This window comes from Grammomys surdaster, unplaced genomic scaffold (genome assembly GCF_004785775.1).
Source record: "Grammomys surdaster isolate TR1022 unplaced genomic scaffold, NIH_TR_1.0 126063, whole genome shotgun sequence".
Lineage (NCBI taxonomy): Eukaryota > Metazoa > Chordata > Mammalia > Rodentia > Muridae > Grammomys > Grammomys surdaster.
The window spans coordinates 4877328-4904013 of NW_021620873.1; the positions used below are offsets into that span (position 1 = coordinate 4877328).

The 26686-nt window shown below is 44.3% G+C and overlaps 1 protein-coding gene across 4 annotated transcripts in view; it reads left to right on the plus strand.

Annotated features, from left to right (window-relative positions):
• Positions 1–3493: 3493 nt before the first annotated feature.
• Positions 3494–26686, plus strand: part of Mylk3 (myosin light chain kinase 3) — a 50113-nt gene continuing 26920 nt past the window's right edge. For 2 of the 4 annotated variants that reach the window (XM_028755500.1, XM_028755501.1), the window contains exons 1-3: positions 17603–18288; positions 23639–23732; positions 24929–25334. In XM_028755500.1, coding sequence (XP_028611333.1) covers positions 17803–18288; positions 23639–23732; positions 24929–25334 — 986 coding nt within the window. In that variant the 5' untranslated portion in view covers positions 17603–17802. Of the gene's footprint in view, positions 3640–17602; positions 18289–23638; positions 23733–24928; positions 25335–26686 lie in introns of those variants that run through there. The other 2 variants (XM_028755503.1, XM_028755502.1) reach the window with 2 other exon arrangements.

Here is a 26686-nt window from a genome sequence, read left to right on the forward strand (position 1 = left end):
AGATTTGGGTGTGGCTGTAACAGACCTGTTGTTTGGGGGAGGAGTGCAGAAATATTTGAGGATTGGGTCCGAAAAAGCCTTGCTCCCTCAGAACCTCAGGCGCTGTTGTGGGACTTGGAAGTTGACGTTGAAAACAGCAGCTCTGGAGGCCTGGTTTATGAAGTCTCAGGGGGAAGTCTGGAAGACCCTTAAGATTGTATCAGGCTCGTTCATGTGATATTTAGAACTAAGAATCTGCTGTTTGGTCCTTTGGGGCTGAAGAAATAGGTGTGATTAACAAGAGGTTGGCTCCAAATGAAGTCCAACCTGAATAACTGAGGCTGGTTAGCTAGGCCTGAGACACCAGCTGTGCTAAATAAGAGACTGGAGGCCCTGAGGTGAAATCCTCAGGGAGGTATTTCCTCAGAGTCAGCACGCAAACGCACTGGTCCAGAGTGGGTGGGGGCTGCACTTCACACACAAAGCCAAACTTGGTAATGTGTAAGAATCTCCACATTGTACTGGTTCTCAAGGCACAGAGAGGTCATGGAGAGCAGCTGAGACTCAGCACCATGTGGCAGGGTTGCAGTCCCTGCAGAGAGCTAGGAGGCCATTGTTGAAAGTGCTACCTCAGTTAAGAGGAGACACTAGAGTGATAGAGAGGCAGGGTCATCCTCCAAAGAAAGACAGCAGCAAGTGTGGAGTAGAATCGGCTGGAGCCTACGAGGCAAAATGTGTGTGCTGCTAATTGCAGATCTGTCCAAGTTCTTTGTATCCCAGAGGGTTGTGAGCCCTAGATAACTAACTGAGCACAGCTTTTTACACTGTCGGCTTTTTACACTGTCGGTTTTCAGTTTTCCTTTAACCTGATTGTAACTGTGCGCTGGTTCTGCCATCTAGGGATAAAAAGTATTATTTTGGATTTTACAGGAGCCCATAGTTAGGGGAATTTGGATTTCTAGAAGAGATTTTAGAGTTTTAAAGCACTGAGGTTTTTAAAGGCTGGGTGACTTTTGAAATTGTACTGTGTTTTATATTGTGATATCAATATGAGAGCTCAGGGACAAGGGAAGTTATGATTTGACAGTGACGTGTTTGTGTGTCACGTGGTGATGGCTTGATGAACCTGGGAAGAGGGTACCTTGCCTGAGAAATGACCCCCATCACCTGTGGTCCATCAGATGGCTGTAGACCATTTTCTTGATGGCTAACTGATGTAGGAGGTCCCAGCCCTCTTTGGGGGCAGGTGGGTCTGGGCTGTGTGAGGAAAGATAACTGAGCAAGCAGAAGAAACACACCCAGAAGTAACATTCCTCCATTGTTTTTTTTTTTTTTTTTTTTGCTTCCAGTTCCTGTCTTGCTTTCCCTTTCTTCCCCAGGCTGCTTTTGGTCCGTGTTTTATCACTGCTGACTACTTTATCTGTGGTTCTGCTATGTTCCTTACTCCCATCCAGACCTTTGGGGTTTCTTGTGGCACAAGTAGAGTTCTTGAGCTCACAAATACAGTCAAGGAGCATAAATAAGACTGCAGTGAAAATAATCCAATATCAAAGATCCACAGGTCTTACTCTGGTTAGAATTAGCGCTGGGAGATGAGGTGAGGTCTTCAAGCAGTGCGTTATGTTGGGATAGACGTTACAGAAACTCTCCCTTCTCCAGTGAACACTGGCTTCAGAGGTGAAGAGGCCCAGCTCCCCACGGACTCACCGTGAGCCTCCATCCCGTCAAGAGTCGGAGATCCTAATCCTTCCCCTTCAGAGCAGCAATGTGAGGCGCATGTGAAAACATGCCACAATGGAAGCACATGTAAAAACATGCCACGATGTGTGAGCTCACGGTGTGAGCTGGCAGGAGAACAGACAGGCAATTGGTCCAGTTCTAACTTGTACATTTATTTGGGTTTTCTGGGTTGGCAGTTGGCAAGTACAGCCTTCTAGGGAGAAGCGCAGACTCTAGCCTGACAAGAGAGGTTTTAGACTAGACTATGATTGCCTGCATTTAGATTTAGTTCTTCTGTGCATTTAGACTTCCTTGATTCTTACAAGCCTAAGCTTGTCTTTTAAAATGATAACAACTCCTTCCTCCTAGACTTATTGTCAGTAAAGTCATTTATATAGAGATGTTGTACTAACGCCTGGCACATAAAAGTACTAGTGTCTACCAGCCCCTTAAACGGGCTTGCTTTTTGATAAGTAATGAATAAGTAATGAATGGTCATTTTGGATTTGGTTCCTGGTGGTGCTTTTTGTTTTCCTTCCAGTGTGCCATGCTCATTCCCCCTGACCTTGCTGAGGCCAGGAACTATTTAACTGGGGGTGCAGGGAAGGAAGACATGATATAGAAGGGCTTCAACCAGGGCTACGATGGCCGAATGCAGAAGTCTGGGGGCTGGAGGGGACGGCCATCCCCAGGCAGGGTCAGCACAGTCCTTCCTCCCACTCTGCTTCACACGAGCCGGCTGGTTTGGAGTTTGTTTTCAGATGTCTTCTGGATTCATCCTGTCAGGCTTTGGGGTGACTTCAGCCCTCTTTCCGGGGTTGCTATGGCAAAACAAGTTATAGACATTGTTCTTTCTGGGAAAGAATTAGCAACTGATCTTGATTTCTGGGGGTCCCTGCATCTCAGCCCCTTCCTTACATCCTCATGACTGTTAGAGCTGAGCCTGAATCCCTCAGGCTGATGTGACCCCCTCTAGCTGCCCCTGAAGTCTCTCAATCCACAGAACAGGTACGGAGTTCTACCATCCTTCTAAGGGCATCCATCAGTTTAGTCATCTGGTTCTGTCTCTGCCTCTCACCTGCTGTGTGATCTACAGAAACCCCTTTCCTTCTCTGGTCTTTAGATTTTCCACAGAAAAACCAAGGGAGGTTTCCAGTACCTTCTGAAGTTTCTCTTGCCTCCCTATGGGAACTCTACGAAGATCTGATTGCTTGGCACCTCTTTCAGCAGAAGCCTTGAGCCACTCACTGCCTTCTCTGGGCTGCAGCATACCTGAGTTCTTATGGAATCTGTACTTAGCTGTGGCTTCCTGAGTCCTTTCATTTGGAAAGGTAATTGCTGGACCCACCTATCCCAGAGGTGATCAACTAGACTCCTAGCTAAAGTGTGAGCAGCTCCGTAGAAGAAAGTTTGGGCCTCTGACGCATTCTGATGCTAGTTAGGACCTTCTGAGACCTGAAAGTCTGAAGACAAGTATTCCAGTGCACCTAGGCCTGCACTAGCTTGCGATTTGAGTTTTTCAAATCAGCTCAGCCCAACCCCAGGGCTCCCTCCCTTCTCTCCTCCCTCTTTGGACTACACGCTGTTTGTTTCACAATTAGACACTTTGCTAAGTGATGCAGGAAGTAGGGAAGGCAGATACACCCCAGCAAAGCAGATAACCAAGTTAAGCCTCTGGATGCTTCTGGGGCCCAGGCAGGGTCAAAGATAAGCGGAAATACCAGGCTTATCGCTAAACCCGAGCTCTTCCACAGAAACCAGCCAACCAGCCCACCTCATTCCCAGGGCTCCACATAGTTGGGCAGCATCCATCTCCAGGCAAAGTAAACAGAACTTGGCCACTGTGGCCACAGGATGGAAACTCTGTGCCCTGTCCCAGCACTGTGCAGGCCCAGCACCAGAGGCCAGCAGCGGGCATCAGATTACACCCAGATATTTGCGGTAAGGGTGGCGTTGAGCCATTGTGCTTTGAAGTTAGGGCCCAAGGAACAATTGGTAGGGTCAGAGGATCAAAGGAGACAATGACAATTGCTCCAAGGCCTGGGTCCTCCTGGACAAAGAAGTCCAGCCAATAGGAAGCTCTGATTGATGGGGACAGTCTGTGTATAGCCATCTTGGGCCTACCTCGGTACTACCAGGGGTGTAAAGGACAGGCAATGTCAACTAACCCTGGAGCGCACTGGACTATGTGTGGCTTTCCAAGACTGCTTTTCATTTTCGTTCCTTTCTTAACTAAGCTTAGCCCCATGGAGAACATGCATGTACTTTCTAAGCATGTGTCATCTAGGAGGTGGACTGACTAGAGACTGAGGAAATGTCTTCTCTGCCTGCATCCATTACTGCTTTCTTGGGCTGACAGCCCAGGCTGAGGTGGGGTGCGGAGGTGGGGTGAGGATGGCGGTTTTAATCTCTACAACTTAGAAATACTAGCCGTGCGCTGGACACCGTGCCGAGCTGGACTGACGTTCACTGTCAAGTGTATTGCATCACAAAGCTTCTGTGGAAGGGAAGACACGGCAGGCAGGCAGACAGGTGAAGTCGTTTCTGTGCATACAGCTGTCCCTGTGGTATTTGTGAGGGACAATCTCTGGGCGTCTGCTTCCTTTTCTTGGAAAAAAAAATCTCTTAACACTTGAGTTTGTTAGAATAGGGCCTCTTCTCTGCTATGTGCATAATGTTATAAATATACAAAAAAGAGGGTTTTGTTTCTTAGCTGTGTTCTTGGATGTGCGCCTTGAGTTTCCCATAACATATCTTTTCCACAGACAACTGTGGAAATCTTTTGGCTGTTTCCTTTATTTGCCCCCATGTTTGTTCTGATAGCCCCATCCTGGGACTTCCTCTTACATAAATGGCCGTGCACCTTTCAAGCTGGTCCTGAACTTCACTCATTTCTACTCTCATAAGACAGCACTAGCTCCCTCAGGACTGTAAATATTCATCACTCAGCCACTGATTGTACATTAACACCATTCTATCCTGTAAGACTGTGTTTCTCTGTGGGGGGCGGGGTGTGTCTGTGTGTCTATTTCTGTTTGTTCCCTGTTTGCCTGCCTGCCACCCTCAGGCTAATCCCTGAGTACTTCCAATGGGCCAATCACCGATAAGCCTTGTAAGGTTCAGCAATCTCCAGTAACCTTCTGCCAACTCCAGGATATATTCATATTGTTATTTTTCTTATGCCACAGAACAGGAAAGAAGTGCAGACTCAGAAGTTAGGTAACCCTTGGCCATAGTTCCAGCTAATAACTGGGGGCGGGGGAGGCAGGAGTTAAATCTAGTTAGTCTGCCTTGGCCCCCTTCCACCCCCCCACCCCCACCCCCAGCTCTTAACATTTCTTACATATCTTTAGGACGGGGGAGTGTAGCTCAGCAGCAGAAAGCTTGCCTGTGTGAATCACTCCCCCAACTCCCTAACAACAAAACAAAGAGCAGTGCGTGTGTGTGTGTGTGTGTGTGTGTGTGTGTGTGTGTGTACATGAATACATGCTTGCTGGTGCCCATGGAGGCTGGAGGTGTCAGATCCTTTGGAGTTTCAGGCTATTGTGAGCTACTGGTTCTGGGTGTTCGTCCCCTGGAAAGGCAGTATGGATTCCTAGCTGCTGGGACATCTCTGCCATAAAATTGCATAGTGACTATAGTATTTGTTTGACAAATTCCTGAAACTCCAGTTAATTAAATGTGACACTAGCTAGACACATAGAATGTGTTTTTGTTCATTTTCTTAATTTTATTTTTTGTGCATGGGTATATTGCCTGCATGTAGTCTGTGTATCACGTGTGTGCCTGGTGCCACAGGAAATGAGAGGAGGGTGTCAGGTATTCTGGAGCTGGAGTTATAGATGACTGCGAGCTGCTATGTGGGTGCTAAATATCCAACCCAGGTCCTCCACAAGAGCAGACAGTGCTCTCAACCAGCTCTCCAACACCTCTTTTTGCTTTTTATGCCCATGTCTTCATATTGACTTTTTTATTATTTTAAATTTTAAGTTATAGCTGTCTGTTTCTTATTTATTGATTAACTTGTATGTACATGTGTGTTCATGTGTGTCTGCACTCAAATGCCATGTGAAGGTCCGAAGACACTTGTGGGAGTTAGTTCTTCCACCCAGGGGGTTCTGGGGAAATCAAACTCAGGTTGCCAAGTTTGGCAGCAAGTGCCTTCACCCACTGAACCCTCTCACTGACCCTATGTCTTTTTATTTTTACTTCCAGTATCTGAGAGAATATTTTTAAATTTTTAAGGATTTATTTTATGTATATAAGTGGTTTGCCTGCATGTATACATGTGCACCACATACAAACCTTGTGACCATAGAGATAAGATGAGGACATTGGATCTCCTGAAACTAAAGCTAAAGACGGTTTGAACCATCATATGTGTTCTGGAAACCAAACTCAAGTCCTCTGCAAGAGCAGCAAGTGCTCTTAACAGCTTAGCCATCTTTCCAGCCCTGGGGTAGTATCTTAACTTTATTTTGTAATCTATATTTTTGTATTTTTAAAACTCAGTATTCATATTTTAAATTTTCACCATCATTTACGTCCTCTTCTTTCCATCAGCCTTCTTCTAATCACTGGAACGGACAGCCTTTCATACATTTTGTGGCTATGAATGACAGCCATTTTGAATTACTCTGTTTCTCATATTCTTTGTTTCCTTCTTGATTATAGTTCTTTCTTCATTAATCTCTTATTTTCTTTTTTATTTTGTTTTGTTTTTTCGAGACAGGGTTTCTGTATGTAGCCCTGGCTGTCCTGGAACTCACTCTGTAGACCAGGCTGGCCTTGAACTCAGAAATCCGCCTGCCTCTGCCTCCCAAGTGCTGGGATTAAAGGCATGTGCCACCACTGCCTGGCTTAATCTCTTATTTTCATTGGGAGGCTTTCTTTGAATACCTAGTGACATTTTTTTTTTTGTCTCTGTGTATTTTCAAATGTACTGAACGCCGAGTGAGCTGTTGCAGTCTGTGCACTGCTTGGCAGTTGAGCGTCATCCTTGGAGGTGTTTCCGAGGGGTCCTCTCCATCTTAGCACATAGAACCCTGTGTTCCAGGCTCTTGAGTTTTCCTAGGAGCAGACTCTGTGTCAGGAGGGGCGGTCTCCTGGCTGCATCTTCTCTGTGCAAAGATGTGGGGAAGAATTAACCCTTGGCACCTTCATTTACCTGTCACTGTCTCAGGGACCAGTGGCTTCTCTGGGGTTGTATAGAGAAAGTTGGCTCTGCTGTGTGTGTATTCACCTTTGTTCCAGGTTAGGCAGAAGTTTTGCTGTTGTTGTTATTTTTTATTTATTGATTGATTGATCGTTATTTCTCTTCAACAGCTTTCCATTTTCCACAAATTCCCGGTTAACCCTCACTCACCAAAGCCTCACCTTCCATCCTCTCTATGGAGACTGTCTCACTTTAATACTCTATCACTTCCTTTCCTATCCAGCTTCCGGAAAGGAAGTCTTGGGCCCCACTGCCCCACCCCAAAGCCTCACAGCAGTTTACATAAGTGCAGAATGGAATTCTAGTTGGAACCGTCTTTGCTGGCACCAGACCAGAACTTCCAGAGTCTGACCTTGTGGCTTATTCTTACACATTTCGCATAGCAAACTTTGGAAAAAGGTTTCCACGTGACAGTTATCATAGCAAAGCTTTGAGTATAGCTACATAGACTCCCTAGCAGGGTAGCAAAGTCCTGTGACCTTTGCATAGGGATAAGGCTTATAAACAGTGCTTGGGGTCCTGAAAGGGTTTGTAATAAGCACAAGGTTAGAGTCTGCTGATGGAGGATGCAGTGTACATGGGACCACAGTGATGGCTTCTATTCACTGAGAGACAAGGCTCAGGACTACAGCCTAAGCAATGCTCAGGATTTTGGGGGATTCGGGAAGGCTGGCTCCTAATAGAATACCCAAAAGATCACCAGGTTGTCAGACAACATCCACTCCAGTCTTTCCGGGGAAGAGAGAACATTATTTCCTTTCCTTGAAGAAAATAAAAAAGCCTTCATGTTTAACAATTCTGGATTTTCTAATGCTTTCAGTGAGCTGTGCCTCCTACAGGGGAAGAGATAAATATGGAAGATGAGTTGTCAGTGTGAGACTTGATATGACAGGCACGGATCTGAGTTCAGAGGATAGACCAGGAAGTTGCAGGTTCTTGCACCTCTTTGCAATGCATTGTAGCAAAACATGGATACTTACGAGAAAGGAGACAGTTGGTTAAGGGTAGGATACTGAGGAAGCTGAAGGCATGCCTCAGCTCACCTGTGGCTAGACTCCAAGCGGCAAAGGAGGGATATGAGGAAGTGAGGTCTCACAGTGACCCTTATGGGTCATCATCGCAGCACCTAACAAGTTCATACAATGCAAGCTTTTCTGAGCATGCTCGCTTGACTGAATGAGGTCCATGTAGACTAAAGGCTGCCAGTATTTCCACTACCACCGCCTTCCGTGTGTTTCCCTGAGGAACTTTCTCCTCTGCTGTTTCTTGCTCTCCTGCCTCACTGATAGCATTTTAAAACAAAAACCTTTCAGTTTCTTCTCTCCATGAGCACTTTCCTGCTGTCAAGTTACCAAAAGGACCGTGCAAGACTCTTGGGGTTCAGAATTCCCTCAATCACAGGGAAATTCTAATCCCACCCACCGCAGGGCAAAGGTCAGCCTGCTTTTCTCAAGAGTGGACCAATTGCTCTGCCTTCAGCAAGGAGAAAATGTGTTGAGTTTGCTACTGTTTATCAACCTAACAGTCACTGCTTTTCTGGCCTTTTGGCATAGGGAGGGAATCCCTCTTCATTCTCTGGGCAGGCACTGTTGTCCCCAGGGAATCACTAGGTTTCTTGCTGTGTCTTTTACATTCATGAGAGATAGAGAATATTCATAACTCAATCCCCCAAGATGTGTGTATGAATTCATTCCTCTTATAAACAGAGAAAAGGATTTAGAACTGGTGGTCTCCTCCTTGCCTTAGAAAGATCTGGAAGAATTCCTGTGGTTATGATTCCATGAGTGTTTTCCCCAAGGGTGTGATTATTCACATGGGTGTGATTCCTGTGGGTGTGTTCCATGCTTTCTCTCAAGGGTGTCAGAGCCTACTTCTGGGAACTGTCAGTTTTCTGAACTGTATCTTTCAACGGTTCTGAGAGCCAACGGCTGCTCCCCCCACAGAGGTCTCCCTATGGTCAGCTCACCCAGAGCTTCCTGCTGCGTTGTTATAGGAATAGATTTGAGTGGGAGGGCTGCCACTGAGACTTGTAAGTTTTGCACCTCTCGACAACTATCATGGATAATTACATGGAAAAGAGATTCAAGAGGAGATACAGATGAGCTCAGAATTGTGATAGTCTCAAACCATGGCCAGGCTCCAAACAAGGAAGAGGTGGCCTTTCCTTGATTGTGTTCCTTTGGATAAGAAGCCCTGGTCGGAAAGGGGATCCAGTCTTGTATGCTGCAACCATTGATATGTCAATCTCTGGGGTTCCTCCTCTACTTTAATCTTCTGACTCAACAAGCCAAGGCATGCTGGCATCTCTGAGGATGCCAGGTATCTTAGGGTTTCTATTGCTATGAAAAGACACCGTGACCAAGGCAACACTTATAAATGATAACATTTAATTGGGGCTGGATTAAAGGTTCAAAGGTTCAGTCCGTTATCATTATAGTGGGAAGCATGATAGTGTCCAGGCAGACATGGGGCTAGAGGAGCTGAAAGTTCTACATCTTAATCCAAAGGCATCCAGGAGAAGACTGGCATCCTCAGGCAGCTAAGAGGAAACTCTCTTCTACAGTGAGTGGAGCCTGAGCATAAGAGGTGACCTCCAAAGCCCACCCCCCCAGTGACACACTTCCTCCAACAAGGCCACACCTCCTACCAGTACCATTCCCTATGGGCCAAGCATATTCAAGCCACCACACCAGGCAAACTGAAACCACCATTTTACCTTCAGCTCACTCCGTGAGGGCTTTGGAACAGTAGCTGGCCGAAGTGCCTTAGAGGAGCTGCCTTAAAAGCTTCTTGCTTCAGGGAGCTGTAGAGCAAACCTTTTGGTAATTTAAGCAGCCATCTTTAGAGACAGATAGTATCCAAGATACTGCTTGTCTCTTTTGCATTCTTTTGGACTTCCAGTATTTTCCCAGGGCTTTATAAGTCCTGAGCCTAATGTTTTTTCTTGGAGGTTTAACACTGGTGATAGTGAAGCAGCCAATGGCTTGGTTTGAACTTGCAGAAATCAGGGGACTGTCTACATTCTAGTGGGAACTTAGTTCCACAAAAGCTTATATCATTGTCTGCAACAGATTTGATTGGCTGAGGGTTGGACTTCCAGAGATTTCTCAAGGCAGCTGAAGACCTCCGCAGAAGGAAGACCCTCTCTCAAGTCTCAGAAAGTCACGACCACCCAGTAATCTGCTCGAGACACCATGTACCGGAGCAATTTGCGAGGTTGTTTATTAGGGCGTGACAGCTAGCTGCCGGTCAATTCGTATACCCATGCAGGAGCTGAATTGACCCCGACAGCCAGTTTGGAACAGGTTTTAAAGGGAAAAACCACAAACCAAGGAAATGAGGAGGGGGTGAGGGGGTTGCTAGGGTGGTATAACATAAAAACAGTGGAACATTCCAAAGGAACCCAACCTACATGAGTCAGGATCAGATGAAAACTCTCTGTACGCTTATCTTTCTCAAGAATGTGGTCCTGTCCTGTTACTTCGGCCTTGCCCTGTCACTTCGGCCCTGCCCCATCACCATGATTCTCAGCTTGGTTCCACCTGGCCAAATTGCATTCCAGCCAGTTCCTGCAACTAGTCCGTCCACATTTCCAACCTGCTTCATGTCTCCATGTCTTTGTAAAGAAAGCCTAAAGAATATTTTATGTCTAAAAAGGATTCTATATACCCAGTATCCATAACTTTTCCCTCTACACAGCTATTCCTAAAGTTTAAGCCATGAAGTTCTGGCTCCTGGGGAAAAGCCAAGGATTAATTGATAGGGAAAGAGTATTTCCAAGTGCAGGTGACTTCTGAGGCAGATGGGGCCCTGCCCAAGAGAAGATGGAGCATTGTGTTCCCCAAATCTCGTTTTCCAAAGATTTTTTATTTGTTGTTTGTTGGTTTAGTTTCTTCTTTTATGTTCCATTAACATGGAGTCTCACTTGAAACCTTCCTGTCTTAGTGATTAAGTACTGGGAGTGAAGGAATGTGTTTATTATTCCTGGTTTATGTGTCTTTTTAAGAAACTTTATTGTTGTTTTTAGGCAAGATGTTATGTATCCCAAGCTGGCTTCAAAATCAAAATGTAGCCAAGGATAACTTTAAACTACAGATCATCAAGTCTCTAACTCCTAAATGCTGATATTACAGGTGTACACAACTGTAATCAGACTTAGGGTTACAGCCTGTGACCAATTTCAGCCATCCCTCTTCATTAAGGTTATTAAAAGACACAGATTAATAGGAAAAAGCAAAAAAAAAAAAAAAAAAAGAAGAAGAAGAAGATTTAGTTACCATGGCTACATTGGAAAGAAGAATATCTTAGTTTGGGTTTCTATTACTGCTTTGAAACACCATGACCAAGAAGCAGGTTGTGGATGAAAGGTTTTATTATTTGGTTACACTTTCATATCACTGTTTATCATTGAAGGAATTCATATAGGGAAGGAATTTGGAGGCAGGAGATAAGGCAGAGAACATGAAGGGGTGCTGCTTACTGGCTTGCTTGCTCCTCATGGCTTACTCAGCCTATAGAACCCAGGACCACCAGCTCAGAAATGGCTCCACCCACAGTGGACTGGCTCTCCCCCATCAATCACTATTTAAGAATATGCCTTACAGCTGGAAGTTACGTAGACACTTCCTCAACTGAGGTTTCCTCCATCTGGATGCTTCTAGCTTGTGTCAAATTGACATAAAACTGTCCAGCGCAGGAATACACAAAACTTGGAGGTTACTGTAAATAACCATTCCATTTTATAGAATATCATCTTTGTAAAGTGTTTTCTTAAGGCTTATATCATAGATTGCTTATAAAATATGTATATAAAAGACCCAAAACAATGAGCACCATTACATAAAAGCATTATTAAATATATGAATGTATATGAATATATATTCTTTTTAAATATATGTATATAATAGCAAATAAGTATTTTGTCAGGACAAACAGATTTACCAGGGCTTCACACAGCAAGCTTGCCCAGACGGAAGATGTAAGACGCTGTTTAAGCTGACTAAGAGGTTAGCATTACACGGCATATACTACTATGAAACCCTTTCCACAGGGGTTGGGTAGGATCTCCCTAGGCTCACCAGTATCTATTTTAAGCAGGAACTAGTCAGTTTCAGTAGAGAACTACAGGAACTAAAGAAAAATAACACAGGATGGCTCCGTTAGTGCTTTAAAAGAGCAATCTTCAGTACAGCTTGTGGATGGGAGGCATTTTCTTCTCTGTGGTCCACCCTGTGCCCCCCCCTTCCCCCACCCCGGCTCTGTAGCTCTTTCCCATCCTGGGCACTGCCATGGGCCTGCCTTGGTTTCTCCAGGCTTAGTTTAGCCTAGCTCAAAGCCAAGGGGAAACAGGACCATGCTCATTCATACCTGATGTGCTCTCTGCTTGAGTTGACTGTGGCTGCAGTTGCTGCTGCTGTTTCCCCTGCAGCCACATCTTAAACAAATCTGGACTTCAGTAAGGTAGTTTACCAAGCCTGAACCAAACAATTTTGAAACAAAACATCAAATCTTCTCTTTTAGGTTATCTGTAAAATGTTATTAAGAGCAGAACACTGGACTTCAGTTTTTAAATGCCATAAGGTGGCGTAAGGATGTACGGCTCCAGACTGCCTGTGATTTCCCCAGGTCTTCAACAAATAAATGCTATACAAAGGACTAAATTATTTTAAAATAACCACCCATATTGTAAGAGCCAAGAAACAAGACAGTCCACTTCCTCCACATTCTCATGGTTCTGAACTGTTGATGACATAGTCAATGGATGACTAGAAAGGAAAAACAGAATTTAAATACATTTCGACTATCAATAGATGCTTACCTTGAATCCTTGAAAGATTAAATTACATCTAATTTTTAGCTCACAAGTATTTTTAAAATGTTGTTAAGAATAGTATAAAATTTCTGTAACCGTAACTAGATGAACTTCTCAATTGAGTAAAACCTTTTATATAGCTAGGCAAAATGAAAACTTGAAAACTTGACTTGTTATCTCTAGTGAAATCTCCTGAGTCATACTTCAGAGATGAGAACACAAGACACAAACATAGAAATTCTTCCAAACCAGTCAACGGGGCAAATACTAAAGGTCAAACAGTAGATATCGGGGAAACAAAGCTTTGGTCTTTGCTCTGCTTTCCCCAGGCTGTTTTGAACCCATGCAAACAGTAACCAGACAGTGCATTCCATGTCTACTTGTGACAGGATATAACTTTTTTTTTCCTGTTTCCTTTCTTTCTTTCTTTCTTTCTTTCTTTCTTTCTTTCTTTCTTTCTTTCTTTCTTTCTTTCTTTCTTTTGGTTTTACAAGACAGGGTTTCTCTGTGTATCCCTGGCTGCCCTGGAACTCACTCTGTAGACTAGGCTGGCCTCAAACTAGGATATAACTCTTAAAAGAGACTGGAGAAAGAGGAAGCATCAACAACTGCTGTATCTTAGGCCTGCCCATTGTTTCATTTAAAAAGGAAAGCTCATGAATTTAAGTTAAACTACATACTCTTAAAACAAGATAAAGGGTGCAAGGTAGTGGAGACATGCTGATTCTTTTAGGAGTGTTTTGTTCTTTAAAAATAGTCTCTTATTAAGTCTTCTTAAAGTTCCGTGTCTTGTTTACTTTTCTGTTGCTGTAATAAAGCACCATGGCCAAGACAATTTACAGAAGGAAGGGTTTCTTTTTCGAGTATGGTCCTGGATCCAGAGGGAAGAGTCTGTCACCATCACGGTGGGGAAGCACAGCACCAAGTGCCATAGCATGGAGATAGAAAGAGCCAGGAGCTTGCATCTTGAACTGCAGGAAACACAGAGACGGAACTGCAAATGGAGGGAGCCATTTGAAACCTCTAGGCCCACCCCATGGACGGACTTCCTCTAGCCACAGCACATTACATAAGCCTTGCCAAACAGGAACCCCTAACTGGAGTCGGGGACTTATGAGGGACATCTGATTCAAACTACCACATTCATCTAATGACTTAACAGTCATGGCAGAAGAGGGAAGACAACATTATAATTTCCAATATACAATGTAGTTTCCTCTTGTTTTGAGACAGGTGGGCCTGGAGCTGGCCAAGGCATGATTTTGAAGTCATGATCCTTCAGTTTCTACCCCAAACCCAGAGCCTCTGGTAGAGTAGGCAGATCATCTACCCATGAGATCCACCCCAGCCAAGTTTCAAGTACAGAACACTCAGTGTCGTGCAGCACCAAGGTTCCTAAGAGACAAGTTTCAATACAGGAAGGCAATAGAGAGAGTTCTTTGAACAAAGGAACAAATGGAAGAAATATTCACATGAAGATAGAGAAGAGGGTGCTAATTCTCTATATTACAACAAAGGAATGGGATTTCTCTTTATAAGTTAAAAAAAATACAGAAAAGTAAAAGCAAACCTTTAAACAGATTTAATGTTGAAATTGTCATATATGCTATATATAAATATATAGATACAGATATATAGATATAGCCATAATTTTCTTTTGGTTTTTTAATAAGAAATTATTTTTTATTATATTTTTAGCCTACATGAGTGTTCTGGCTTTATGCATGTCTGTGTACCATGTGCATGCTTGGTGCTGACAGAGGCCAGAAGACATTGAATTCCCTGGAACCAGAGGTGCAAACAGCTGTGAGCTGGGAATTCAACTCAGGTCCTCTAGAAGAACAGCCAGTGCTCTTAATCATCGAGCCACCTCTCCAGCTCTGTGAACAAAAATTGTACTAGCATTTTTATTGTGTTACATTTGTCAGAGTTACATAGCATTGCATGTGTCATGAGAGTATGCTGTCTATGAATATGAGCATTGAATTTAATAGTTCAATGAATGGAGACTAAGCCTAATATATTTCTGTGATTTTCGCTGTTTTGTTTTTGCTTTTTGAGACAGGGTTTCTCTGTGTAGTTCTGGCAATCCTGGAACTCACTCTGTAGACCAAGTTGACCTCAAACTCAGAGATCCACCTGCCTCTGCCTCCCGAGTGCTAGGATTAAAGACATGTCACTACTGCCCAGCTGAATTAAGCTGGTCTTATCTTAAATATTTTACAATGAAGATTTATGCCAAATTAACTAGACAGAAGACACATTTTAGATGGACCATTAAAGATGGACCTCACCTCCCATTTCCTGAGTAACACACAAGAAAGTAACATAGATGGAAAGAGGACACAGATACCAGGGCTTGGAGGTCTGAGGGAAAGCCATTACAGAGATAGAATCTCAGTTCCCTCTCTAGTCCTGGATAGAGACATAACCCTCCAATCTGCTTTCGATACCATAACATTCAATGTCCTCTGTCTTCATGTGACCTCTTAGAGATTTTCAGCATCTCAGCATTAAGTTTGTCCAATTTTCTTGAGTTCTAACTCATGATACACACTGTCCCTCTTTTGGAAACAGGTTCAAATCCAAGGTGACTACTCTACATTCTGGGCATTCTCTTTCTAAAGAGCCCTTCCTCCATCCAGCCCCATACAGATTTCTGTTACTGAGACCCACCACTCCCTTTGGAGGACTCTAATTCAAAAGGCTCTTTTAAAATCTCCTTTCTTCCCTCAGCTACCCAAATGTGTAGCCTACCCCATTTCCTTATATGTACAGTACCAGGTACGGTAGGTAGTGTACAATCTGACAGGGATAAATATTTCCTAAGAAACACTCGTGTCCCTCACTCTGGCTATCAGACCGTTGTGAGCCACTGTATGTAATGCTGGGCCCAGGGCTCTATGACACTAGGTAACCACTCTACTAGCTGAGCTGCAGCCCCACCCTATGTATCTGTCTTTAGTCTTACCAATAGGAAAACAGACCAGTGTTCTTTTCCAGCTTGCTGTGCTCGTTCTACCACCAAGACTCAGGACCACTCCCAGAAATGAGTTTGGCTAGCTCCAGGCTGAGGAACAGGCATTTGTGGGGGATGAGTAGAGGGGGTTTGTGGTCAAGCATAGCAAGGACACTACTGGAAGGCCACCTGCGAATTAAAATATGCAAAATGGCTTGATAGTGCCTATGGGTCCTAGATTTCCAGGCCAGTTTATAAAAATTGGTTGTGTTCAATAAAGGGAATCTGGGGGGACACCAAAGGCCCCTTCCCTTGATGCCTTCCTGTGTATGGCAAAACCACCCTCAGAACCATGTGTCTGTGTAGCCTGGGCACATTTTCCTTTTTGGGCTCTTCTAGTTCTCACAAGGGACTGGATAAAAATTGTCATACTGGCCTGTGACATCCTTGGTACTCCAAGGTGCAGATTCACTTTTGTGTCCCACACCAGTTGCAGCCTGAATGTGTCCACTTCAGATGCTGCTGCTTCTGTAAGACTCTGATTCAGGCACAGTATTTTTGAAGTGTTTGAAAACCTCAGGAACACAGGCCTCCTAGTTCTCTGTGACACTACAGATCCTGGAAACTTAGACACTGGTTGTTCAATTTGTTCATTGTCATACAGGGAGCCAGGAGGTTGCTGGCATGTGTCTCCAGAGGGTATTTTTAAAGGAACACAACCCGTGGGGTTGCACTTAGTGAGTACCCTAGGTTGTTGTTTCTCAGATCTATTTTTAGGTAGGGGTCCCACGTGCATGTTTGTAGGGGGCATGAGCTGTAGACTCTCCTCACAGGCGGTCCAAACCCACATATCATGTATTATCCAATCAGGGAACAACAACAGAAAGTTCATTTTTATAGTTTGCAGAAACATTAACTATTTCATGATGGTTAAAGGCAGAGCTGGGTGGAGGGGACTTACTGTTTACTGCCTTCATCTCACCTCCTGTCGTGAATTAAATGTGTGTGTGGCTGTGGGGTCTGTCTCTTCAGTGGGGTCCCATCTCCTCAGCACCTGGAATTCTGAAAACCCCTTTGTGTAATCCAACTGAAGAGATACTCTCTTATGGATAATAAATCACAAAGGAGTTTATTTTATGACAATTTGTTAGTATACATAGACTTTTATCCTTTTTAAAGACCAAAGTGAATTTGTATGTGAACAAGGACATGTTTTTCTGCATTTTATTTTTATTTTATTCTATTTTATTATTATTATTATTTTTTTGAAACAGGGTTTCTCTGTATAGCCCTGACTGTCCTGGAACTCCCTCTGTTAGACCAAGCTAGCCTCTAACTCCCAGAAATCAGCTTGCTTCTGCCTCTGCCTCTCAAGTGCTAGGATTAAAGGCATGCACCAAGAGCACCCTGTTACTTTTATTTTCAATTAAATTACAATTATATAATTTCCCCCTTCTTTTTCCTCCATCTAATCCCTCCCAGTCCCTCTCAAATTCATTTTCTTTATTGTTATTATTATATGTATAAAAACACATAAGTCTATAAATACAACCTGCTGATTTATTTATTGTTACTTGTATGCATATGATTTCAGGGCTGACCACTTGGTATTGGATAACCAATTAGGGGGCTCATCCCTGGGGAAGACTAATTCTCAGTTTTCCTTGGTTGTCTCGAGTTCTTTAAGGGTGGGGTCCCGTGGATTCCCCTTCCCTGTTTGCATGTTAAAAGACATTTTTCTTCCATTCTTTAGCAAGAGCTATATGAGCCCCAGCCCTCTCTGGGCAGACTTAAAATATCTGCAGTCAGCAGCCTCTTAAAGAGGAATGTTAATTGTTACCATGATGTCAAAGAGGCCCCAAGAGAAGGGCCTGGGCCAAAATTCAGCCTGTCACTCTCTCAGTGGCTGAGGGGGAGATAGACAAGGCAGAAACACAGAGAATTTGGCCCTCTCCGTTCCCCCAAACAGCTCAGTCAGGAGGGCAGGCTAGTGCTCTGCAGCAAGGCTCTTACCAGCCCAGGACAATGGCCTTCCAGATGTTACCACCAAAGTGAGAGAGAAGCAGACCCTTCGTGCTCCAGCCTCCTTGCCTTTGCCCTTATCAAACCAGAATCGGGATGTCAGAAGTTCCCGAGGAGGATCCAGAGGGTCTGGGCCCCCAGGGTCTGACAGCGTTGGGCGGAGTCTGCTTAGCCACCATGGACAAAAAACTTAATGTGCTGACGGAGAAGGTCGATAGACTCTTGCATTTCCAAGAAGATGTCACAGAGAAGCTGCAGTGTGTGTGCCAAGGCATGGACCACCTGGAACAAGGTCTGCATCGCCTGGAGGCCTCCCGGGAGTTGGGTCTGGCAGGGCCTGGCAGCAGTCCCCCAGCCACTGTTCAGGCCGCATGGCCTGAAGTCCTGGAGCTGGTGAGGGCTGTGCGGCAGGAGGGTGCCCAGCATGGTGCCCGACTCGAAGCCCTCTTCAAGATGGTGGTGGCTGTGGACAGGGCTATTACTTTGGTAGGGTCCACATTCCAGAACTCCAAGGTGGATGACTTCATCATGCAAGGGGCCGTGCCATGGAGGAAAGGCAGTCTGGCTGATGGTCCCGAGGAGGTCGGTTCTGGATTCCCTGCCCTGGCTAGAGTGGTTTCTGGAGACCCTGATGGGGAACATGGCCAGGAAATGATTCTTAGGAGAGTTGGGATATTATTGTTTCCTTATGTATTCTGTATCTTGTTGTAGGGGAAATGAAAGATGGAAATTTAAAGACCATAGATGGATTTCCACATAGTCCAGTGATCCCCACCCTCTTCAAAAAAGGATGAGTTGTGGTCCAGTCAGAATGTAGGTCCTTGGGCAACTCCAGGCAACTGAGACATGCGGGACTAACTAGCTGTGAGGGGCTGAGGTCCAGCCTCAGGGAGAGGACTGTTCTGAGGACGGGGGAATGAGAGCAGTGCTGATTTAATGACTTGTATAGCTGTCAGGTCAAGATCTCTCTCTTTCTTTCTCTCTCTCTCTCTCTCTCTCTCTCTCTCTCTCTCTCTCTCTCTCTCTCCCCCCCTCCCCAGGATTCTCATCATTCTTCCTTCTCTTTCTTTCTTCCTCCTCCCTTTCCATTTTTTCCTTTTCCCTTCTCATTTTTTTCCTTCTCCCGACCAGAGAGCCTGAACCCAGTGTTTTATTTACTAAAGCTACCTCATCAAGGCTTTGACCATTGTTAATTATTTTTTTAGAAATCCTTACATTTACATAAATTCTATGAATCCTGGATCATTAGTTCCAACCCCTGCGTCCTTAAAACATAGACTAAACACAAAGCAAAAGCATGATTCCTTATAGGTTTACACAGCCTGCTCTGGGCACAGCTTGTGCTGTTTCCTGGTACAGCAGACGGCAGTCTTTAGTAACTGTTTTCATGTAAGAACAGAAAGATGACAGACGACTAAGGTGAAAATGATTTCTAACAAAGTTTTTAGATTTATGCAAGTAGAGTAGCCATTGTCTTCTTCAGTCCTTCCAGTAGCTAGGAGAACGAAGTGCTAACTTTCTGTGTGTGTACTTTCTCTGTTAACTCTCTAATCTTGTTTCCTCATCCTAGCTACTCCATGGCCTCACGTTGGAGGATCATACAGCCTTCAGTAAAGAGCATTCTCCTTAGTTTTCCTGAGTGTGAGGAGTGAATTCCACCCCCTCTGGGGAGATCCTTCTGCTACAGGATAATACCTGTTTACATAGCACATTACACTAGGAACTAAACCATCCAGTGTAGAATGTACAGATGATTTACAATGGACAGGAGGATCTCCAAGGCTGGAGACAGATACTACATTTCCTGTGTTCTCCTGGATACTGTGGGGTGAATGTGCTTTAAGATTTCTTTTTTAGCCGGGCGGTGGTGGCGCACGCCTTTAATCCCAGCACTTGGGAGGCAGAGATAGGCGGATTTCTGAGTTTGAGGCCAGCCTGGTCTACAGAGTGAGTTCTTTTTTAAAAAAAAAAAAAAATTTTTTTTAAAAAAAAGTTTTTTTTAAGTGTTTTTGAAGTTTATCATTTTGAAATATTTAAAATACACATAAGACCCTATTTTTCATGCATCAGAATGAAAAGGAGAATAGAAGAGAATTAAAATGTTGGATAACGTGCTTCGAGAGGCAGTTAGTGTTCTTACCCTTATGGGAAAGAATGGAGTTGGAATGAGTGATATTGCTCAAAGGGGCACTTTCCCAGCATGCAGGAGGCCCATGTTTCAAACTCAACACTACAACAAACAACAAGTAGACGGGGCTATCTCAGAAACACAGTCTTGTTGCTCTTATTATATCACCAAAGTAAACAATTTTGCTATTATTTGAACTTAGCATTCAATCATCCCTGAATGTTTTATACTTTTTAAAATTTCTTAGTTTCCTTATTAAATCAAGTCCAAGTGAAGCAATCGGTGGTATGTCCTATAAAGCTAATTTTTCTTTTATATTTATAAAAATTTCAAGAGATGACAGAAGAACAAATCTTTTGGTTTTTTTGTTTTGTTTTGTTTTGTTTTTGAGACAGGGTTTCTCTGTGTAGTCCTGGCTGTCCTGGAACTCACTCTGTAGACCAGGCTGGCCTTGAACTCAGAAATCTGCCTGCCTCTGCCTCCTAAGTGCTGGGACTAAAGGCATGAGCCACCACTGCCCAGCCAGAAGAACATATCTTAAAGCTTTAATGTCTTTTACTAAAGGATAATACATGGTTTAAAACTTTTTATATTTTCAGTGAACTACCTGTTCGTGAACTTCCTATTTTGTTTTATATTTTTCCTTATTTATTTATAAGAGATATTTGTAGAATAATAGAATTAGCTGCATTGTAACTATGTAGGTATTGGGAACAGGGGACAGGGAACTGTCTTTTCATCCTTGCAATGTTGCCTGTCTGCATTTCCCGGTTGCATCTCCCTCCGGTCTTTGTGTTTAATTCACATTATCAGTGACTGTCTGCTGGTTTGGGTCCTATCTTCCAACTAGATTGTCAGATTTTACCTGGATCATGACATAAGTTTCTACTTGTCAAGGATGAATGCGCAGTTCAGAGAACTCTGTGAGCTGAGGCCATGGATCTTTAACACATTCTACCAAAATCTAGACTCCAGAGACATCTAGAGACCCCCTGTTTGTCTTTTAAGAGAGTAGGGGTATAGTAATCATATGTAGAACTGAACTACATCCTAACATTATTAAATTTGAAAATTATGTCAGGGCTTGATTACATTCTTTATATTCTATTTTGGTGGTGATCCCAGGGATTGAACTCAGGGCTTCATGTACACAAGGCAGGTGCCCTGCCTTTGGACTACAGTCCTAGCACACCACCTTACCACCTGCTTCATCTTCTAAAGTGCTCACTAACCTCAATTTGCTTGTAATAATGAATTAGATTATCATAAGAAGCCATCTGCCCTCAGAGTTGGGCTCAATTGCAGGTGGGCCCAATACAGTCAGGCTGTTCAGGACATCAGCCCTCATGAGTGGGTAGACACAGGAGCCCTTCTGTACTGAAGAAAACGAGGGAAAGGACAGATTGCACCAACAGGGTCTGCCTCAGGACAGTCTGTACAAGTTGGCTTCTACTGAAGAGGAAATCTATGAAAAGGCCTCTAGCTTCCAAAACAGGGGTAGCAGGACAGATCCTGCAGAGGAAGGAAGAGGCATGCTGTCTGTTGCACAGGTTTGGGTCACACTGATGACATGAGGATCATAACAGGTAGCATAGTTTTTTATGTCCTGGACACTGGGCTATGTGCACTCCATGTTATTAAAGGAGCAAAACTGGGCTGGCAAGATGGTTCAGTAGGTAAAAATGACTGCCATCGGACCTCATGAACTGAATTTAATCCCTGGGACCAATATAACAGAAAGGGAGACCTGACCCCCGCAAGTTATCCTCTGATCTCCACATGTGCACAGTGGCATGCCCACATGTGTGCACACTGGAAGGAAGGCAGAACGGGAAGGGACGGTGATGGGAGGGAGGGAGGGAGGGAGGGAGGGAGGGAGGGAGGGAGGGAGGGAGAAAGGAAGGAAAGGAAGAGAGAGAAAGATGGAGTAAAATTTGTGTCCTCTGGCTTACAAGATGCTTGCTGCGACATCTGAAGACCTGAGTTTGACTCTAGGACCCATGTAGTAGAAGGTTGGAACCAATTCCTGCAAGTTGTCATGTGATCTCCATAGATGAGGCTCATGCCCTGGAACCACAAAGGGGTGAGAAGGGAACAGGACTGAGAGAGGCACAGGAAAAACAGGCAGGGGGACTTGGGAGAGGGAGGACTTTGGGGAGCTGCCCTGAAGGAAAAAGGACTTAGGCCAGATGTGGAAAAACAAACTCAATCCTAAATCAACTCAGGTCAACTATTCATGTTGCTATAGTTCTGGTTGAGACTGGATTCCAAGGTCAAATCATGCTTGGGAGATGGGACTCCACAGTCGGTGGCTAACCTCAGCCTAGGAGCTGAGCAGCAGTGTGGCAGGAACCTGGCTCTCAAATCAAACTTGCTTGTTTAAACTCTGCCTTCAGCACTTGGCCAGCTCCTCAGCTTCTTGCTTTCACTTTGTAAATCAGGAATTATCCCACCAGTAAATAGTATCCGCCTTAAAGAGTGGGCAGGAAGATTAGGGAACTAATCTGAAATGTTTTAAAACGTGTCCAGAATATAAAAGGTACTCAACATCTATATCTATTTTGAAACAAAGAGTGACCAGTGTCTAGGAGCCCTCTGTGTAAGGATGCTGAGCACTGGTCCAGGGGGATGCTCTTCTTTAAACTTAAAAGGTCCGCCAGAGACCAGGGCCTGGTACACATATGCAAAGACCTATACTGGTCCTGGTCACTCTGTGACCAGCAAGCTCTCCAGAAAAGAGCTTCTACCTATTGTTGGGGTTCCCAGGAGTTTTGAACCTTTGACCAGTAAAAGTCCCAAGCATGGCTCCTGGTGTTAAGTCAAAGCAACAGCTCTGGTTTACAAACCCCTGGTCCCCAATATACATGACCAACCACTAACCAGCCTCTCCTGCCTCAGCTACAGAGTTCCTTATTGGGGGGAACAGAGATAACAAACAGTTCAAGATACATTTTTCTTCAGCAATTAAAAGATTTTAATTGATTTCCAACACTGAAAATTTAAATCTTTGGATTAAAATTCTAAGGATTGGGGTGGCAGAATTATTTTCCGTTGTACATTTATGGAACTGGTACAGGTGTGCATGGCTTTAACCTCAGTACTCAGGAGGCAGAAGAAGGTGGATTTCTGTGAGTCTGGTCTTTATAGAGAGTTCTGGACTAGTCAGGGATATTGAGTGAGACTCTGTCTCACAAAAAGAGTTTATGGCTTATATGTATAATTTGTTGTGTATAAATGATGCTTTAGTAAATTATTTTTTATTTAATTTTATGCCTAATAAATCTGATGAAAGCAAAAAGTCTAATACCAGTTTCCTTTGGAAAATAAAGAAGATTTGGCAACTCTAGGCCCAAATGACAGAACTCAGCTGGAGGCAGTTCCATAGCTCCTAAGCTGAAGTTAGCAATTGAGTGTGGTGGTCCATCCCACAAGCATGGATTTGACTTTGGAATCCAGTCTCAGCCAGAACTATAGCAGCATGAATATAGCAGTTGATGATTTAGGATTGAGGTTTTTTTTTTTTTCCATTTCTGGCCTAAGACCTTTGCACCCCAGCTCAGGAGTCCCCAGCTCCCTAGCCATTCAGATGCACTGGAAAGGTTATGGATTCTGGGTTTGAAACTAGGCTCTTCCTGCCTCAGTGTCTTCATCTCCAGAGTGATAATACTATGTGTCCCCTAACACTGCTGTGGGTCATATGAAATAACCTAACTATATTTAAGCAGGCCATAGGTGGTCCACAGATGTTTGAAGTCTCAATGACAGCGTGTTTATGTTTGGTAGTTGCTTTATTTTGTTTTTTAGAACAAGGAGCAAGCAGAAGTTACTGGAGTGAAGCCAAAGCATGTACTGAATACAGGAAGTGTGCAAGCTGACCCCTCTAGGACGCTGTGGGAAGGTGAGTGGCTATACCTGCTTATTTCTAACTGCACACATAATGATCCAGAATAAAAGTACTAACCAAACCACCTGTGGTATGGCGGTTTTAATTTTGTTTGGCTTTTTGAGACAGGGTCTCATGTAGTCCAAACTGGTCTTGAAATCTGCTGTGTAGCTGAGTTTAAGCTCCACTTGAACTTCTGGTCCTCTTGCCTCCATCCCTAGAGTGATGGAATTAAGAGTTTGGCTGGGCTGGTCAGTGGGTCTTTGATCCCAGGACTCAGGAGGCAGAGACAGATCTCTGAGTTAAAGGCCAGCCTGGTCAACAGAGTGAGGTTCAGAGCAGTCAGGACTACAACAGAGATCCCATCTCAAAGAACCAAAAACCAACCAACCAACCAACCAACCAACCAAAACAAACAAACAAACAAAAAACCAAAACAAGAGTTTAGCTGGATTGCTTTTTTTTTTAAAGTTAATTCTTTTTTTCTTAAACTTTACATACCTAGCAAGTTGGTGCACACCTTTAATCCTGGCACACAGAAGACAGAAGTAGGCAGATCTCTGTGAGTTTCAGGCCCCTCAGGGCTACACAGTGAGGCAGTTTCAAGAAAACAAAATTCTTTTTTTGAATAATATTTTAGGGTTCTAATGTCAAATTGACAAAATAAGGTCTGCTAAGAGAGGTCTGGCTTCTGTCCTTCTCTGAAGCCTTTATTTCTGATCATTTAAGAAGTTCCTATGTTTTCTGTGTGGTTCAGTCTACGTAAATCCATTATAAGTAGTTGTTTACACACATGTACACACTCAAACATCCTTCCTTCTTTTCTCAGTGTGTATTGGTGTTTTGGCTGCATGTGTCTATGTGCCTGTTGTCTGTGGAAGCCAGAAAAGACATCAGATTTTCTGGGACTGGGGTTATAGGCAACTGTGAGCTACCCATGTAGGTGCTGGGGCTTGAACCTGGATTCGATGGAAGAGCAGCCAGTGCTCTTAACTTCTGGACCATCTCGCATCTTAAAAATGGTTGTACAACGTTCCATTGGATGAATGGATGTTCAATCATGCAGACACATTCCCGATGGCAGTGTGGGTTATGTCCAGTTTTGGGGTTTTATAGATGTGGTACATGGGATGATTTACATATATGCTCATCTTTTCTTTGTAGTCAGTGTCTTCTAAAGAGTGTGTTTCACCCTGCCTGCTGTCTTGTAGAGAGCCAGAAGGACATACCTGTGGGGACGGTGGAGGGGCTGCCTCTCATCGTCAATACGTCACTGAAGGGAGCTGACCTCACCCAGGCAGGAGCCTCACTGGGGCAGGGAGTTGAAGTTCTTGGCTCAGGCCAACTACCCCCACCCACAGAGGCAGAATCCAGGCTTCCTGAACTAGCCAGTGAGAACACTGGGACCACCCTGGAACTGTCTGTAGCAATCGACAGAATCAGCGAGGTCCTCACTAGTCTCAAGATGTCACAAAGTGCCGGTCAAGGAACCTCATCCAGCAAGCCTGACTGTTGGCTTTCAGAAGAGGCCATGAGGCTGAGTTCAGGGCCTTGCCCTCAGCCCCTAGGGCCACTAACTCCAGACAGTGATATTCACAGTGGCGAAACACTTCCCAGGTAAGTGTTGGGCCATAGGTATGATTAGCTAGTGGTGCATGTTAGGTGACCTCTGTCTATAGAGAGCTGCACTAGTCTCACAAGGGGAAGACCCTTATGCTTGGGATCTTAGGGCACTCGTGCCCACTGCTGGTTATGAGAATTATCTGGGGACAGGGAATGGGGATTAAAGGGAACATCCGGCCCAGAGACTCTGACCCCTTTGGTCTGGCACTATTGGTAACTTTTGGTCCTCAGGTGCCATTGCGGAGTTTTTGTTTTTCACTCTACTGGGGATAGGGCTGCAAATGACTAACTTTGAGATAAATAGTTACTTCAGCAAATGGGGTTCACAAGCAGTTACAGCACTCCAGCAGTGGTGCGACACTCTGCAGGCATCACCTCACTATCCTCCCCGCATTCCCGGCATGTGAAGGTTGTCATGTTTTTCTGATGGTGAAATTGGGGCTCAGGGTATCACCATACACAAAGCTGGGATCTGAGACCAGCTTGCTGAATCCATGTGCTCTGAATGTGGATGCTGTAGTAGGAGAGAACTTTCTGTGACTTGTTGGGGGCCCCCAAAAGCCCCTCAGCGAGAAGAGCCATCCATCCCAGTAGCAGCCCTGAGCTGTATTTCAGACCCACCGGACCTGAAGCAGTTCTCAGGAAGTGAGGAGGTTACCACCTGTACTTCCTCCCCTAGAATGTGGTTTTTTGTTTGTTTGTTTGTTTGTTTGTTTGAGAAAAGTAGATTGAAAGTTGTCAGTTCTGATGAGAAGGGGCTGCTTGTATAGCTATCCTGAGACCATATCTGAACTTGCAGCACGAAGTTTGTCATTGGTTGGCAATGCTTGTGGTAGGCGTTCTGTGCTGTAGGTAAGGAGGAAGGTAAGGAGGACACCAAACACGACATAGAGCTGCGTGACACGGGGGCCACTTCCTACTCCCCTGGAAGAGAAGACCAGACAGGGGTGCAATGTCCATTGGCCTTTTCTACTGACCACCTGGATAATCCTCCAGCAACTGGCTTGTCAAGTTTTCTGGATCTCTGCACCACTTGTGGTCAACCTCCATTCTCAAAGACCTAGACATCAGAGAGGGGCAGGGCTTTCAGCTGCTGGAGAAAGGCCCAGTATTTTTCTTTTCCCTTTTTATTATGGTAAAGGACATATAATATAGAATTTACTGCCTGTGTGGTGTATGTATATGTATGTATATGTGTGTATGTGTCTGTATGTGTGTATATGTGAATGTGTGTATGTATGTGTGTACATGTTTGTATGTGTATATGTTTGTGTATGTGGTGTATATGTTTGTGTATATATATATATATATATATATATATATGTGTGTGTGTGTGTGTGTGTATG